Below are 16,408 nucleotides of genomic sequence, written 5' to 3' on the forward strand. Positions count from 1 at the left end.
ATGTATTTGTTGATGTTTTCATCGTTTTAATTTCCTCAAGTAAACAAAATGAATCTCGCTACTAAGCTCCCGAGATGATTATACTATACATCTACAGTTATAACAAAGTCCAGATATTACAAGAAATACGTTTTGTGTTCAATTAAGAGAAACTTCAATCAATCAATATAACATTTGTTTCCACATTCACATGACATGGAGGCATTATCCTAAAAGCCGGGGCTTGTGGCGGATGTGCCCGTTACAAGATTATAGAACAAAACAGGAAAACAGCACTAAATAGACGAATAAAAAAATACTAACCGCTACGGTAGATAACTACACAAAGGTTTAACCATGGTTAAACAATGTAAATATAACTATGAAGCAGAACATGTATGTGAAGTAGACAAAGGGACAGCAATTAAACAAACAATACAAATTAGAAAACATAGACGAGTAAGTAGGTAGGTAAGTAAGTAACGGCTAAGCCAACTACCAGTATGAAAAAGCAAATCGATCAATTATGTTGGGAATTTAGTAAAAATGTTTTTAGTCGGTATTTAACCGAGTAAAAAGGTCAAACAAAAAAGTTCAAGGGTAACGGTTATTTTGATAACAAAATATTGTGAGATGCTGATTATAATACACAGGTCCTTCGGGTCTTTCCGACCTCAGTATCGGTGACTGAGTTGAATATACAAAAACAAAATGGCTACAAGAAGATAATTATTTCAGTAATTATTTGGCAAGAATTCGAGACGACGATAAGGGGAAGGGAAAAACACAAAACACATTTTTTTTTTAAATATGAAACATTCGCAGCAGTACAATAAGTTGATCAGATTGCTTGCATGTAAAAACAGTTTGGAACAACCAAAATCAGTTGTTGCATGTTTAAAAAGGCTTACTATGACTTCAATTCAGATGGAAATACTTTCACAGAAAAAATGGTTATAGTATGAATTTCATTATCAAAAAGGCTTTAAAGACAATGGGCACTATTGGTAATTGTCAAAGACCAGTCTTCTTCCTTGGTGTATCTCAACATATGCATAAAATAACAAACCGGTGAAATTTGAGCTAAATTGGTCATTGAAGTTGCGAGATAATAATGAAAGACAAAATACCCTTGTCACACGAAATTGTGTGCTTTCAGATGCCGATATCGAGACCCAAAATTGTAAATCTGAGGTCTCGAAATCGAATTCGTGGAAATTTACTTCTTTCTCGAAAACTACTTCAGAGGGAGCCGTTTCTCACGATGTTTTATACTATCAATCTCTCCCCATTACTCCTTACCAAGTAATGTTTTATGCTTATCACTATTTTGAGTAATTACCAATACTGTCCACTTCCTTTAAGACTAAAACTAAACAACGAAGTTTGTTACATATAAAACTATAGGATTTGAGGCATGACATGGTATCAATGAATATTTGGTTTGCGGTAACATCATGTGTGTATCTACTTGCCAGCCGTCGATTTCACAAGCTCTTCCTAGCTTAAGACTAATCTTATGACTTAGGATGAGTCCCAACCCTGCACTGTAGCATGCAGACCTTAAGATTAATCCTAAGTTAGGAAGAGTTACTCGTCCTTACTCGAGATAAGACAAGTCCTAACTCTTTGTGAAATCGACGGTAGCTAGAGTTTGTTCTCAGAGAACTGTCTTTCTTTATTCTACTAGTTCGTTACCCTACCAATTCTGAAGATGCTTTACATTGCTTTATACATGTTGAAATCATAAAGAGCTTTTGTTTTTCAGTCAAGTGTGGCCTCCAAGTAAAATTAGTTATAAGCTTATCTTACTATAAACAGGTAATATTGTTTATTTATTTTAATTTTCCTAAAACAAATTGTCTTAAAGCCATTATACACTTTCGGAACAGAAAAAAAAAGTTCACAGATTTACAATAAAGGATGTCAATGTGATACGAATCTTGTACTGTTTTGGATAATAGTCAACAAATTTTCAACAAATTATCTGTGTTTAATCTCACACCGTGGCACTTGAAATCATAAAAAGCTTTTGTTTTTCAGTCAAGTGTGCCCTCCAAGTAAAATTAGTTAGAAGCTTATCTTACTATAAACAGGTAATATTGTTTATTTATTTTAATTTTCCTAAAACAAATTGTCTTAAAGCCATTATACACTTTCGGAACAGAAAAAAAAAGTTCACAGATTTACAATAAAGGATGTCAATGTGATACGAATCTTGTACTGTTTTGGATAATAGTCAACAAATTTTCAACAAATTATCTGTGTTTAATCTCACACCGTGGCACTTGAAATCATAAAAAGCTTTTGTTTTTCAGTCAAGTGTGCCCTCCAAGTAAAATTAGTTAGAAGCTTATCTTACTATAAACAGGTAATATTGTTTATTTATTTTAATTTTCCTAAAACAAATTGTCTTAAAGCCATTATACACTTTCGGAACAGAAAAAAAAAGTTCACAGATTTACAATAAAGGATGTCAATGTGATATGAATCTTGTACTGTTTTGGATAATAGTCAACAAATTTTCAACAAATTATCTGTGTTTAATCTCACACCGTGGCACTTGAAATCATAAAAAGCTTTTGTTTTTCAGTCAAGTGTGGCCTCCAAGTAAAATTAGTTATAAGCTTATCTTACTATAAACAGGTAATATTTTTTATTTATTTTAATTTTCCTTAAACAAATTGTCTTAAAGCCATTATACACTTTCGGAACAGAAAAAAAAGTTCACAGATTTATAAATATATTACAGGGTTTACAAAGTGTTCAAAGGTATTAATTGTCATGAAGGATGTCAATGTGACATGAATCTTGTACTGTTTTGGATAATAGTCAACAAATGTTCAACAAATTATCTGTGTTTAATCTCACACCGTGGCACTTGAAATCATAAAAAGCTTTTGTTTTCAGTCAAGTGTGCCCTCCAAGTAAAATTAGTTATAAGCTTATCTTACTATAAACAGGTAATATTGTTTATTTATTTTATTTTTCCTTAAACAAATTGTCTTAAAGCCATTATACACTTTCGGAACAGAAAAAAAAGTTCACAGATTTACAAATAACTTACAGGGTTTACAAAGTGTCCAAAGGTATTAATTGTCATAAAGGATGTCAATGTGCCATGAATCTTGTACTGTTTTGGATAATAGTCAACAAATTTTCAACAAATTATCTGTGTTTAATCTCACACCGTGGCACTTGAATGTCCATTTTCTTCCTTTTTTTTCTCAATCTCATAAACCTGGACACGCTTATTGCTATACAAAGCCACACCATTCAACCCGAAGAAGCATAAACCTTGCAGATCTTGGAAGCCAGTCTCGAATGTATGAAGCTTTTCAAATACCTCGACATCGTATGCGAGTATTTGAACACCGTTCACAACGTAGATTTGGTGGTTGTACACTACGATTTCACCCAGCCCTGTTTCTTGAGCAGGAGAAATTGTTATGCAATCTCGGATTTTCAACATGTTGAGACAACCACTGGTTCTTTTGAAGATGTACTTATTTATGGTGTCTTTTCCGTTCACGACAAAGAGACGTTTCCAACCGTATGCCGCGATATTTTGCAACTTGTTATTGATGTCTAATGTGTACTCTCCGCGTGTGTCGCTGTGTCTTTCAAACATCAGCAATCTTTTACCATCGAGTTCGCCCACAAAGATAGCACCAGCGCCATCAACGGTGACCTTTGGGGAGGTGAACTTAGTCAACTCGACCGGCTCTCCGTAATTGCCAGAGTTCATGTCAACATATAGCAAACTTGTTTTGACTTTTTTGCCAGTTGTTTTTAAAACCACTATTAAAGTTTCGCTTTGAGGGTGTAAGACTATGTTCGTCACATTTCCTGAAAACTTGTCTTTCGTGAAGATTTCTGGTCTAGCTTCCTGTTTGTTTGGGTAGCGGATGACTGCCTTCGATGTTGTAAGTAAAAGGCCCTGACTATCACTACCAACCACCTCCAGAATGTCTCCTGTTTGTTCGGAGCGTTTGAATAAACCACTGTAGTCTTCGAGGCTACGTCGTGACGACCATTGAGTAGTTCCCTCAGCTGAAAAGAAATGAAAGTTATAAAAGACGAGCTATAAGGGCCCAATTTCATAAAGCCTGTCAGCACAACATTGGATTTAAAACTGGATTACCAACCAAATTTCCATTTGCTGCACATTGCTTGATACTGGTACTCAGCTGTTTGCTTATCCTAAAAATCACGTGGCAATTTGGTTGGTAATCCTGTCTTTATCGAAGGAAGAAATTTCATGCTAATGCTGAGCAAATTTTTGTGTTACCTAATACCAGGCTTTATGAAATTGGGCAAAGGTGAGTACAATACAAAAGAAAATATATATAGTGCTCTTTATACAAAGCTGTATCACTGCGCTTTGCACTGACACTATTGGTAATTACTGAAAATAATTGTTAGCATAAAAACTTAATTGGTAACGAGCAATGGAGAGCTGTTGATAGTATAAAGCATTGTGAGAAACGGCTCCCTCTGAAGTAACGTAATTTTAGAGAAAGAGGTGATTTCTCATTCAAATATTAAAATACTTCAACTGAAGCCTTTTTATTATGCATCTGAAATTTATATAACAATGGTGTTTTTCTTTCATTATTCTCTTGCAAATTCGATGACCAATTGATGACCAGCCTAAGTTTTCACAGGTTTGTTAATTTATGCATATGTTTGGATACACTAAGTAGGAATCTGGTCTTTGACAATTGTCAGAGGTGTCCAGTGCCTCAAACAAGCAGAGTAACAGTATATAGCATAAGGGAGACGAAATGAGGAAGAAAAAAAAATGAGGAAAAGCGGAATAGAATTCTGTCCAAACTTCCTGGCAATTTGTATTTTGAAACCAGAAACGAACCAAAGAGGATCGATTTAAATTAAGTGTTCTTGTGAAAAATGCGCTTTGCTTACACTCAACAAACGCTAAAGATTAAGTATTAAAGCTGATGGTAAATCGAACAAAGTGTTTCTAAGACGATCAGGAAGTGAGATACGTTTCAAAACGTGTGCTCTGTTTTCTTTAAGACACACAAAGCACACCGATCGAAACGTCGGGACTTTTAAGATACCAAAACGGTATCTCACTTCAAAATAGAGCAGGGGAGGATTTTACAAAGGTAGTCCTAACTTAGGACTAGTCCTAGGCATGCTAAGAGATAGGACTGGTCCTAAGTTAGGACCAGTAACTCATCCTAACTTAGGACTGGTCCTATCTCTTAGCATTGCCTATAGGACTGGTCCTAAGTTAGGACTACCTTTGTGAAATCCACCCCAGGACCCTTACCTGTGATATCTTCCATTTCTTTCGGGTTAATTTCCATAAAGAGTCCCGTCTTCTCGTCCGGTGTACCTATTAGGAGAGGGGGTTACACCAACATCGTTTAAAAGGGTAACAATTTAAAAGGTTCATTTTATTCGGTACAACAACAGACAGTAAACAAACCAGGAAGAATTAAAGGAACACGTTGCATTGGATCGGTCGAGTTGGTCTTTGAAAAGCGTTTGTAACCATTTGCTATAAAATGCATATGGTTGGAAACATGTTTTAAAAGTAGAATACAATAATCCACACAATATTATGCCTCGAAATTGCGTGGTTTTCCTCTTACCTCGTCGATTAACACGGTCGGCCATTCAAAATTTACTCCCATAAATGGCCGACCGTTTTAGTTCGCAAAGCAAAAGGAAAACCACGCAATTTTAAGGCAAATTTGTGTGGATCATTGTATTCTACTTCTAAAACATCTTTCCAACCATACCATATGCATACCAAACGGTTACAAATGTTTTTTATACTGCCAACTTGTCCAATCCAAGTGTCCCTTTAAAGCTTTTTTATTTAAAACAAATCGACAAAACCAGAATCTAGGTTTACCTGTCGGTTCTTTTCTTACTAGTTCTTGTATTTCTTGCTTGATGATGCGTCGTTGAGGTAGAAACACTCTCCACACTAAGTATGCCAACGCTATAAAGCATACAAACAAGATGACCGCTAGAATGATGAAGATTGTGGTTGTACTGGTCGACTTGGATTCTGGCTGCTGAGCTATAATATGACATGGGCCCAATTTCAAACAAAAATTTGCTTTATAATAAATGTTAAATTTGCATCGGGGATAAAGATTTGTTTTTACCCATACACCGATGTGTGTTAGCACTGTATACTCAGTTGCTTTCCCGAGTCCTTTTTTTTTTTTTTTTTTTTTTACTGAGTACACAGTTATAACACACATCGGGTGTATGGGTAAACAAAAAAATTGCTTAGCATAAAATTTCTTCCTCGATAAAAACAGGATGACCAACCAAATTTTCATTTGTTGCATGTTGCTTCTTACTGGTATTCAGCTGTTGTTTGCTTGTCGTGAAAATCACGTGGTAATTTGGTTGGTAATCCTGTTTTTATCAAGGGGGAAATTTCATGCTGAGCAATTTTTGTGCTTAGCAGCGCTTTGAAATTCTGTCATGGTATGAACAGAAACATTTCAGTGATTTCCGGTTAATTTACAATTAAAAAATGTAGTCGCCGGCCAGAGGCCGAAAAAAAACACATTTTGTACATGAACACATTTTAATGTTAAATACGAAAACAAGATTGGAACCAACAGAGAATGCAATAAGAGGTCTTAAGGAAATCAAAATTAAAATTAAGAGAAGAAAACAACACGTCCATGTGCGATGACAGTGAAATCAGTCAACGTTTTATATAACTCGCCGTTGGCAAACGCTAGGTGGCGCCATTTAGTCTGAGTCACCGTATTTCACTTCAACTTACCTGTGGTAAAGATTTCAACAGCGGTAGCAGACGACCCGTTGTGGATTGCTACTCCCTTAGCAATGCACTCGAACTCACATTTATCGTCTATCTTCAGATCCAAGGCGCCAAAATGGGCCCTTTTCGTCACTCGATAAGTTTTGGAGAATACGTCGTAGGTCGACTGCTGATTGGACGTGAATAATTCCATTGACTGATTGGCAGTACTACGGCAACCAATGAACGACCATGTTAAATCGGGGTTCGGGTAAACGTCATCGACCGAACAGTTTAGTATCTGTTGTTTCTTTATATCGACTTTGGAAACTGAACCTGTTGAAGGGTTCCACCATATCACTGGACCGGGACGCGAATCTGAAAATTAAAATTTATTAAAATTAAGTAAAAGACTACTTATAGGCCTAGGCAGTTTTTTTTTTCAATTGTCAAGCAACCAGTTACCTCACTTGATGTGACCCAACACAAGCATACAATGGTGACCTGTAAACATCTGATATTTTTGGTCATCGAAGTTGCAAAACAATCATTAGAAGAAAAAAACACCTTAGTTGCATAGCATTTTGTACTTTCATGTCTGAGAATCGGAACACAAAACATTACCTTTAACAACAACTGTGACGTCAACTGATTCGATGCTCTCGGCACCTCCCCGGATAACTCGGCACCAGTATCGTCCACTGTCGGTCGTGTCGAGTTGTCCAATGACCAGGCCAAAGCCATGTGAGACAGAGTAGCGGTCACTCTCTGTAAAGTTCTGGCCGACGCCCGGATCTGAGTAGCGTAGTAAAAGAGATCCCATTGCCACCTCCCATGTCTCACCGATAAACCAGTACAGAAGGCTCGGTCTCTCGGCCGGTTGGAGACCAACACATGGGATGGGAACATGGCTGTTGTTCTTAGGAAGTAAGATGTGTTGATTTTCGGCAGCAGCCGCCCTTCCATTGCTTATAACAGAAAGGAAGCACACGGCCCAAATAGCAAGTACAATTGCCATCCTGACTTTATGATGAACTAAACTTGCTGAAGAACAAAAGGGCGGGAACTGTGGAAGTATTACTGTGAAGGAAAAGGGTTATTAAAGATGAGTTGTTAAACTTACTCTTCCTTTTGGTCTTAGTCCAATGAGCCTTTCTAATTGGCATGGTCGGCAATTGGCACACAAGACAATTATGATTGACAAGAACAGGGCTCAATTTCATGGAGCTGCTAGGCACACAAATTTACTTAGCATGATTTCGTTGCCTTAATAAAAACAAGATTACCAACCACATTTCCACGTGATTTTCAGGACAAGCAAACAACAACTGAATACCAGTAGCTAGCAATGTGCTACAAACGGAAAATTGGTTTGTAATCCTGTTTTTTATCAAGGAAGAAATTTCATGCTTAGCAAAATTCGTGCTTAGCAGCTATATGAAATTGGGCCCTTGAATTAAATAGGAAATACTACAGTGCCTTCGTGTGCACACAGAGTCAGAGTGTCATTATGTTGTGCTTTTTAATAGTGTGTAGACCAGGGGCCAATTTCATAGAGCTGCTTAAGCAAAAAATTTGCTTAAGCACGAAATTAGCTGCTTATTTTACACATGTTAATGGCGAAAATTTCATGCCATATACATTGCTTGTGACTGGTAATTAGCTGTTGTTTACTTAGCATAAAAATTGAGTGGAGTTTTGGCCGGTAATCTGATTTTACTAAGCAAGGATTTTTTTGCTTAAGCAAAATTTTGTGCTGAAGCAGGTCTATGAAATTGGGCCCTGACGTTATTATAAAAGCTATATAGTTTCTGTTTCGCACTCTGACGGCTGCCCGTATTATTTTGTTGTTTGTGACTTTGTTCCGGGTAGGCTACATCCGTGAACTTGCGTGTACATTACTGTGGATTTGAATCATTGGTCATGTGCTAATGTGTATTTGAAATCTTGCCAATTCATCAAGGATCTGTCGCAAATTGCATATACCATTTCCATGTTCATTTTTAGCTGTTCCGACCTACCGTCGGAACAGGTGTTGTTTTCGTCGAGATTTGTATTATTAGCTGTTCCGACCTACCGTCGGAACAGGTATTGTTTTTGTCGAGATTTGTATTATTAGCTGTTCCGACCTACCGTCGGAACGGGTATTGTTTTCGTCGAGATTTTTATTATTTTTTATTATTAACAGCTTTGTGTTTGTTCACAAACACCTAATGTCTAGTTATTATTATTATTATTATTATTTTTTTTTGTATAACAAACATTGTCCCTTGCCTAGTTTCTTGTATTCACAGGTTGTGAAATTTGTTTTAAGTTGAAACCAAGTTCGTAAAAATAACGAAATACTAATTCGTATGACCAAAATAGTCCCCGATGATATGATGACACGATTGGGATTTCGCACTTATCTGCTTTGTGATTGGGTCTAGTTTCGAATTTTCCCGACTATTTTACAGGCGAGAAATGGCCTATGATTGTATTAAAATGACATAATGGTAAAAATAATGAAACTGACCCTTCAGAGATTTCGTGAGTGTCGTATTCAATTCGTGCAAACCAACGGACATGACTTTCAGCTCGTTGAATCTGTGCTCTTAGGTCTGAACTAAACAGATACAATATGACACCCGCATGCGTCAACGCTGTTGGGAAAAACCTGGGATTTCCCAAAATGTGCAATAATTACTTAGTGCTGGTTTAGGCTGTATGAATTAGCGGCTTACAACTACGGCTAGAACGAACTTATATTATTACACACTGTTGTGATACATGTTCATGACTGAATTAAACACCGTGCTATAATTTCTTCCTCCATGTTATGAATGAGTGACTCTCTACGGTTATACTTTCTACGGTTACTAAAAATACGCAGACAGAAACAAACTTGTTATTGTGCATTCTGCATAAACGTTTTAAGATTAAGAGTTCGGCAACATGACCTTTTGTTGATTCGAAAAACAAGTGACTGAAAATATCTCTGCAAATATCATATCATGAACCTACCTTAAGCACCACGCCTACTTGTAAAATGGTTGCCGTACGCCTACGCCGTAATGTTGCACTTCAAACTATGAATAACATGTACTGAACATGTACAATAATATTAAGTACATGTATAGCTGACTACATGAACTTGCACATGGAGATCTGCGTGTGCATAAACAGTATACAGATCTACACGTAAACCGGTCGCGGGCGAAAGGTCAAACTTGTGCATGATATTAAATGTATGTATGGATAGTCAATTTTGTATGAGACGCCTCATCTGGCAAAAAGTACGGGACCGTGACATGTTTTGATAAATGTCACCACTTTAAATAAATATACAGCCTTCTGTCAATTTCTCACTGCAGACAAATGACCAGGGCCCAATTTAATAGAGCTGCTACGCACACAAATTTGCTTAGCATGACATTTTTGCCTCGATAAAAACAGAATTGCCAACCAAATTTTCACGTGATTTTCAGGATAAGCAAACGAGAGCTGAATACCAGTAACACGCAATGCAACAACTGAAAATTTGGTTGGTAATCCTGTTTTTATCAAGGAACAAAATGTCATGCTAAGCAATTTTTGTGCTTAGCAGCTCTATTTGGTCCTGTTCCAGTTAGCAGTGTTGGAATGGAGTTGGGGGTTGTTTCCTTCGCCCTGATGACAATTTTGCTGACTGTCAGTGTCCGTGGAAAACTTTGGTTTACACAGTCTACAAATAAAAGAGGTTTTTTTTGGTACTAATTATATTGGGGTGTTGCGTAGGTGTCTGACGGTTTGGTTGTTTGTTGTGGCGTTGAGGCATTTGTTTGTGCTGATGGGGTGTTTGTTTTATGTTTGTTTCTTGATTTTGTGTTCGTATATTTGTTTGTTTGTTGTTAATTTGTTGTTTTTTATGTTGTTTTTATGTTTTTGTTTAACTATTTAACTGTTTTTGTTTGTTCAGTTGTTGAGGTGTTGGGTTTGTTGCTTATATGTATTGAGGTATTTGTTTTGATTGTTTGTTTTCTTTAGTTGGGGGAAGTTATGAACTCACACAAAATAAAAATAAACATTAAAAATCTATAAAAAGTCACCTACGTTCTCCGATCGAATTTGTCTTTTGTCTTCCTACAAGAAATATAATTCGAAAATTATTGGCCTTTGACACACTTGAAGGGTCGTTCAAGATATTCCAGCATTGGGCCCTCTGGACTGAAATCATAACAAGAAATGAAAATTTAAAAACTTATTTCTAAAACATACTTTAAAGAAACCTAAGACCTCCTTTTAGGTCAGGGTTATAAAAAGTAACCAACATCCACCTCCGGCTCACCTCCTCGCCATACGGCAAGGTATTGTTTTTCAAGCGTAACCTCCTCCCCAAACGAGACCCGACACCGCGGGTTCGAACACCTAGAATGCAAACACTGATCACAAGGATGACGACACATGGGTATAGGGTGTATCGCTATACTGGTATGGGTTACACTTTAGGTCGGGTTCCTAATCGATGCACAACGTGTGACAGTCTTCATAAGAAGAGTTAATACTTATATTTATAAGACATCTGAATCGTTGTCAAATTTTGACAAAAAGTAACTTCAGTGTCGCCCTCAAATGGAAAATTTGTAGCTGTGTGTGGGGCTCACACATCCGGCCGGGAATAACATTTTTACCTGGAATGCTGACTTTGAAACTTGGTTTCCGTTGGATTTGATATTAACGTAACCGAGAGAGTTATGCACAAAGTGACCGAAGACGGAGAAAAGAATTTTGTTTAAATCCCTAGTGATCAAGATAAGGGTTCTTGAGCAGTGGAGTCATTTACCACCATCAGCAGAAAACCATCATTGGTGCAGCTCGTCTCGGAGTATTGTTCCTCTTAAAGTCGCGACCTCGAAAGCTGATCATCAAGGTTTTACGACGCTCTTGAAAAATGAGCGTGACGGAGACGAAAGGCTACCGGGAGGGAGGCTGGGGTTGGCCCGTTGTATTTTCCGTCTTCCTGTCCCAGTTTATACTCTACGGAAACCTCAAAGCAACCGGTGTTCTCATCACTCATATCCACCAGGAATACAAAACCAGTCTGTGGACGATTGGTCTGATTAATTCACTCTATTATGCGATGCAGTTTTTACTGTGTAAGTTTTTGGAAAGGTTTGCGGTAACACCATGTATAATGGCTACACTGTCAAAAAAACAAAAAATCCGTAAAATTTAAGGTGCTTACTGGCAAGCTATATGGTGCCAGGCATAGTGCAGTGGTAGTTTTGTAACTTGTGCCTTGAAGGGATAATTTGCAAAACTTCCACTGTGAAATGTACTGCACTTTACCAAGCTTCTAGGTAAAGCACCGTAATTTTTACTTTTACAGTTTTTTTTTTTTTTTTTTTTTTTTTTTTTTTTTACAGTAAATGAGTTGGGGTGGTTCTGAAAAGAACCGTTGGTTGTACGTGATTTTTGTGTATTAATTTTGTTGTGCATGTTTTGTTATTGCTGTCTTAAGCCTTAGAGAGGATTTTTTAATTTTTTTTATTTTCATTTATACCATCGGCCCATTTGGTCGGCAAGTTGTTTGCAACAGCTACTTTTATTTTCTTTCTCTTTTTTTTTATAACTACAAATAATGTGTCATTGTGTGTACATTTTCAGAATGCTTTAATCTTTAGGGTGTGGGTCAATCAAGCAGCCGACTCACGAAACGCTAGGATTAATCTCGGGTTATAGGACGAGTAACCCGTCATAATTTAAGATGGGTTCAATGCGTCCTACGTCTATGGATACAGAACTGAACTTGTCCAGAGATTAAATCTAAAGCTAGAAAGAGTTTGGTGAAATCGTCGGCTGGGAAAACCTCGCCATATTCTGTTCTCAGACCATTATTAAAAAATAAGAACTGTGCCGCCCAAACACAGTTTACCCGTAAAACAATCTGCCTTCCGACCGTGCTCAGTGGGTCCAGCAGTACATCCCCACGGAATGATAAGACGCCACTACATTAAGCCCTTTTTACACTGTATCCAATGTTTTTGTTAGAAACCTGATAGGAGAAGATAGACCCACCTTGTCCTCAAAACAAGCTTCAGTATTTTGGTCACATATCCATAGAGAGGGAGACAACCTTGAGAAGATCTTTATGCGAGGATGTGTTGCAGGTAGTCGCCGACGAGGCCGTCAAAAACTTCGTTAGACAGACGAAATCAAAGAACTCACAGGCTTATCAATAAACGTTGCTTATAGATCTGCACTGGATAGACAGAAGTGGAACTCCATCATAACCAGGGTCACAAAGGGTCAGCCATGACTCGTAGGACGACGACGACGACACTGTATCCCCGTGGAATACATCCCCGGTGCTGCCTCGGGTCTGTTTTGCCCCATGGTTTACCCCGGCGCACTTTCACACTGTATCCCTATTTCACGGGGTTCTGGTCGCACGTTTCAAGAACACCTAGGTTTTTTTTTTGTCAGGAGTAGGGGTGAGTGGCTATTCCCCGGCAGACAGAGGGCAGGGCAGACCAGGGGTAAAGCAATCATAATGTGAAAAGGCTGACCGTTATTCCCAAGGGGCAACCCCAGGAGGAGTAATGTGAAAAGGGTTTTATTGTTATTTAAAAAAAAGTATTTTTTGTTTTATTCAGCACCATTTCCTGTGGCCGTCTCCCATCGCATCGGTGTCCGTCCAGTCATTGTAACTGGTGGTATCTTGAGTGGTCTTGGACTCGCCATCGCATCGCAGAGTCACAGTGTCCCCGTCTTAGCTGTTGCCATGGTTGCACTAGCAGGTAAACAAAAATAATATTTAACTCAAAAACTCAATAAAGGCCGTGTCCGAAACGGAGTCTTCGGCTACAGTTACGGCTACTGTAGTTCTCCTTTCCTTTAAATGGGTAATCTTGACGCTAGGTGGCAGCATATTAACTGATATTTTAATATCATTTATAAGCTGCCACCTAGCGTTTTAAACAATTTAACTTCTCCAGAAGACGATCAGAGCATACTGATCGAAACGTCGAGTTAATCCAACGGTTCTTTTCAGAACCACCCCAACTCATTTAGAGATTGTTGTTAAATGGTGTTACCGCAAACTCTTCTATATCTTATTTCCACCATGCAAAGTTTCAAATCCTACTTAACAATTTAACTATTCACTTCAGAGGAATGTTTTTATGAGCTGGTAGTTAAAGTCTCCATTTTGCTTTAAGACTCTATCTAATGGGAGACTTTTGGGACGCTTGGTGGCAGCAGACTTACCATGTAAAATCAATTGTTCTCGGTAATGCGCGTGTGCTCAGAACTACGTAAACAATGGAAATTTACCTGGTAAGTCTGCTGCCACCTAGCGTTCCAAAGTCTCCCATTGAATGTTGTCTTTTCCGAAAATTGTTGTGTTTGATTTCTTCAACTATTAATCTGGCTCTTTGATTGATCAGGTACGGGTGCAGCGTGTGTGAAGGAACCACTGTTTTCCCAGATGGCCCTCTACTTTCACGAGAAGTACGCATTCGTATCATTCCTTGCTAAGATGGGTGCCCCGTTCGGAATGATGGTCTACGGTCCAGCAACGCAAGCACTGACTGAATACTACGGTTGGCGTGGAGCTCTGCTCATCCTCGCCGGGCTGAGCTTCAATCTCACGGTATGCGGTTTGCTCATTTGCCGCTCATCCAGCTCACGATTCAAACGAGCGCCCTCTGTTGCCCTAAGGATGTCGGATTATCAAGACTTGGACAGGTTAGATGAGGAAAATAGGAGGCTTTATTATTGCTGCAGTCAGTTAATCTCAACCATGGGATTAGCTGTATTTAAAGACGTACGGTTCATACTTATAACTATGATAAAGCTGTTCAGCGGATTCGGCTATGCTGGGATTGTCATCTACATGGTTCCAAACGCGTTGTCTCTAGGGCTAGACGCGCACCAGTCCTCCTTCGACACAACAGCGTGGGGAATTGGCAACCTTCTCGGGCTCTCCTTCGCTACGTTGGTGATGCACACAAAAGTGTTATCCGAATGTTCAGTGATGGGGATTGGGACAAGTCTAGCTGTTGTTGGATATGTGCTGGATCCTTTTATCGCATCCTTTGTAGGGCAGATGATCGTGACTGCCATTATAGGGGCCGGGACAGAGAGTCTGTTCCTAGTCTCCATTATATTAACCCGGTACCTGACTAATACTGATAACAGAGTGGTCTTTCTTTACACGTGGCAAAACTTCATCACAGGACTGTCTTATCCCGTCTCTGGATTTGTATCAGGTGAGATATTCATTCATGCTAAGCACAAACATTTGCTTAGCATGACATTTCATCTTTGTTCAAAATAGGACTACCAACCAAATTTCCATTTTTTGCATATTGCTTGATACTGGTATTCAGCTGCTGAAAATCACGAGGAAACTTGGTATAATCCAGTGCCTTTAAAAGGCGAATAATTGAAGGCCCGTTGAAATTATCAAAACACCAACCCAATGAACATTCATAGTTTAAATAACGCATTTTCTCGTTTTACAGGATATCTGTTCGAGATAACTGGAGACTTCAAGGTTACCTTCTTCGTGTTCAGCGGCACAATGCTACTAACCGGAATTAGTATCATACTGTACTATGTTTACACCAACTATAAGAAGTCAGCCAAATAAGGTCAACAACATGAGGTCACTGCCTTCCCAAAGGTCACTTCCGCATAGAGGTCTTCACAGAGAGCATAGGGTCAAGGGTCATAGGGACGAATTCATAAACGTTCAACTTATTCGAGCTATCCTAAAGGACATGCATTATAATGAGGTCATTACACCATTCAGAATGGTTCACCATTGATCTTGGCCAGATTTCATAGAGCCGCTGAAGCAGAAACAAATGCTTAAAATTTGTATGAGCTACTAACCACAACTTGTACACATGACATGGTAGTTTAGTTAGTAACCTAAATGTTTTAATCATAATTGTTTGTGTGCTTTAGCTACTTTAAAGGCAGTGGACACTATTGGTAATTACTCAAAATAATTATTTCTTTGTGACGAAGGAATAATGGGGAGAGGTTGATGGTGTAAAAATAATTATGTGAGAAACGGCTCGCTCTGAAGTGCCATAGTTTTCGAGAAAGTAGTAATTTTCCACGAATTTGATTTCGAGACCTCAGATTTAGAACTTGAGGTCTCGAAATCAACCATCTAAGCGCACACAACTTCGTGTGACAAGGGTGTGTTTTTTCATTATTATCTTGCAACTTCAAACACCGATTGAGCTGAAATTTTCACAGGTTTGTTATTTTATGCATATGTTGAGAAACACCAACTGTGAAGGCTAGTCTTTGACAATTACCAATAGTGTCCAGTGTCTTTAAGCAGCTCTATTACATTTCATTGTTAGCAGCTTGTGCATTGAGTCATCATGAATACAACTGTTCTTTCAGGAACATGTTTCGTACGTGGAGTGGTATCTTCCACAAAACATCAAAATTATGATCGCCTCAATGCACAAGCTTGCTCAGAGACCCGGAACCTTCCAAGCTCCACGGGTTCATAAATGACCACGCTTAATCTTTATTTAATTAATCTTATCAAACAACTTTTTATCTCCAAACTTCCAATTTACATTGCCTTTGAGTTGAGTTTGTTTTTGATTTTGACACTGTGAAAATAAACTGAATGATTAATTGGCTGATAACATTTTTAGTTTGGTCACCGGTTGT

General features: G+C 38.3%; 2 protein-coding genes across 3 annotated transcripts in view; one reads left to right on the plus strand and one right to left on the minus strand.

Annotated features, from left to right (window-relative positions):
• LOC139953996 (monocarboxylate transporter 12-like) overlaps window positions 1-16,405 on the plus strand; it is a 53,857-nt gene extending 37,452 nt beyond the window's left edge. The window contains exons 3-5 of the mRNA XM_071953623.1: window positions 13,357-13,500; window positions 14,149-14,973; window positions 15,229-16,405. Coding sequence (XP_071809724.1) covers window positions 13,357-13,500; window positions 14,149-14,973; window positions 15,229-15,356 — 1,097 coding nt within the window. The 3' untranslated portion in view covers window positions 15,357-16,405. The remainder of the gene's footprint in view (window positions 1-13,356; window positions 13,501-14,148; window positions 14,974-15,228) is intronic.
• LOC139953993 (uncharacterized) lies at window positions 21-9,861 on the minus strand. Of its 2 annotated transcripts, none has more exons than XM_071953620.1 (6): window positions 9,746-9,861; window positions 7,367-7,822; window positions 6,767-7,120; window positions 5,870-6,040; window positions 5,279-5,344; window positions 21-4,032 (listed from the first exon to the last, which is right to left on the minus strand). In XM_071953620.1, the coding sequence occupies exons 2-6, from the start codon at window positions 7,758-7,760 to the stop codon at window positions 3,164-3,166; spliced, it is 1,854 nt and encodes a 617-aa protein (XP_071809721.1). In that variant the 5' UTR covers window positions 7,761-7,822; window positions 9,746-9,861; the 3' UTR covers window positions 21-3,163. The 2 variants fall into 2 exon arrangements, with proteins under 2 accessions (XP_071809721.1, XP_071809720.1); XM_071953619.1 differs by lacking the exon at window positions 9,746-9,861 and adding an exon at window positions 9,258-9,601.
• Window positions 16,406-16,408: the final 3 nt, after the last annotated feature.

This window comes from Asterias amurensis, chromosome 22 (genome assembly GCF_032118995.1).
Source record: "Asterias amurensis chromosome 22, ASM3211899v1".
NCBI classification, from domain to species: Eukaryota; Metazoa; Echinodermata; class Asteroidea; order Forcipulatida; family Asteriidae; genus Asterias; species Asterias amurensis.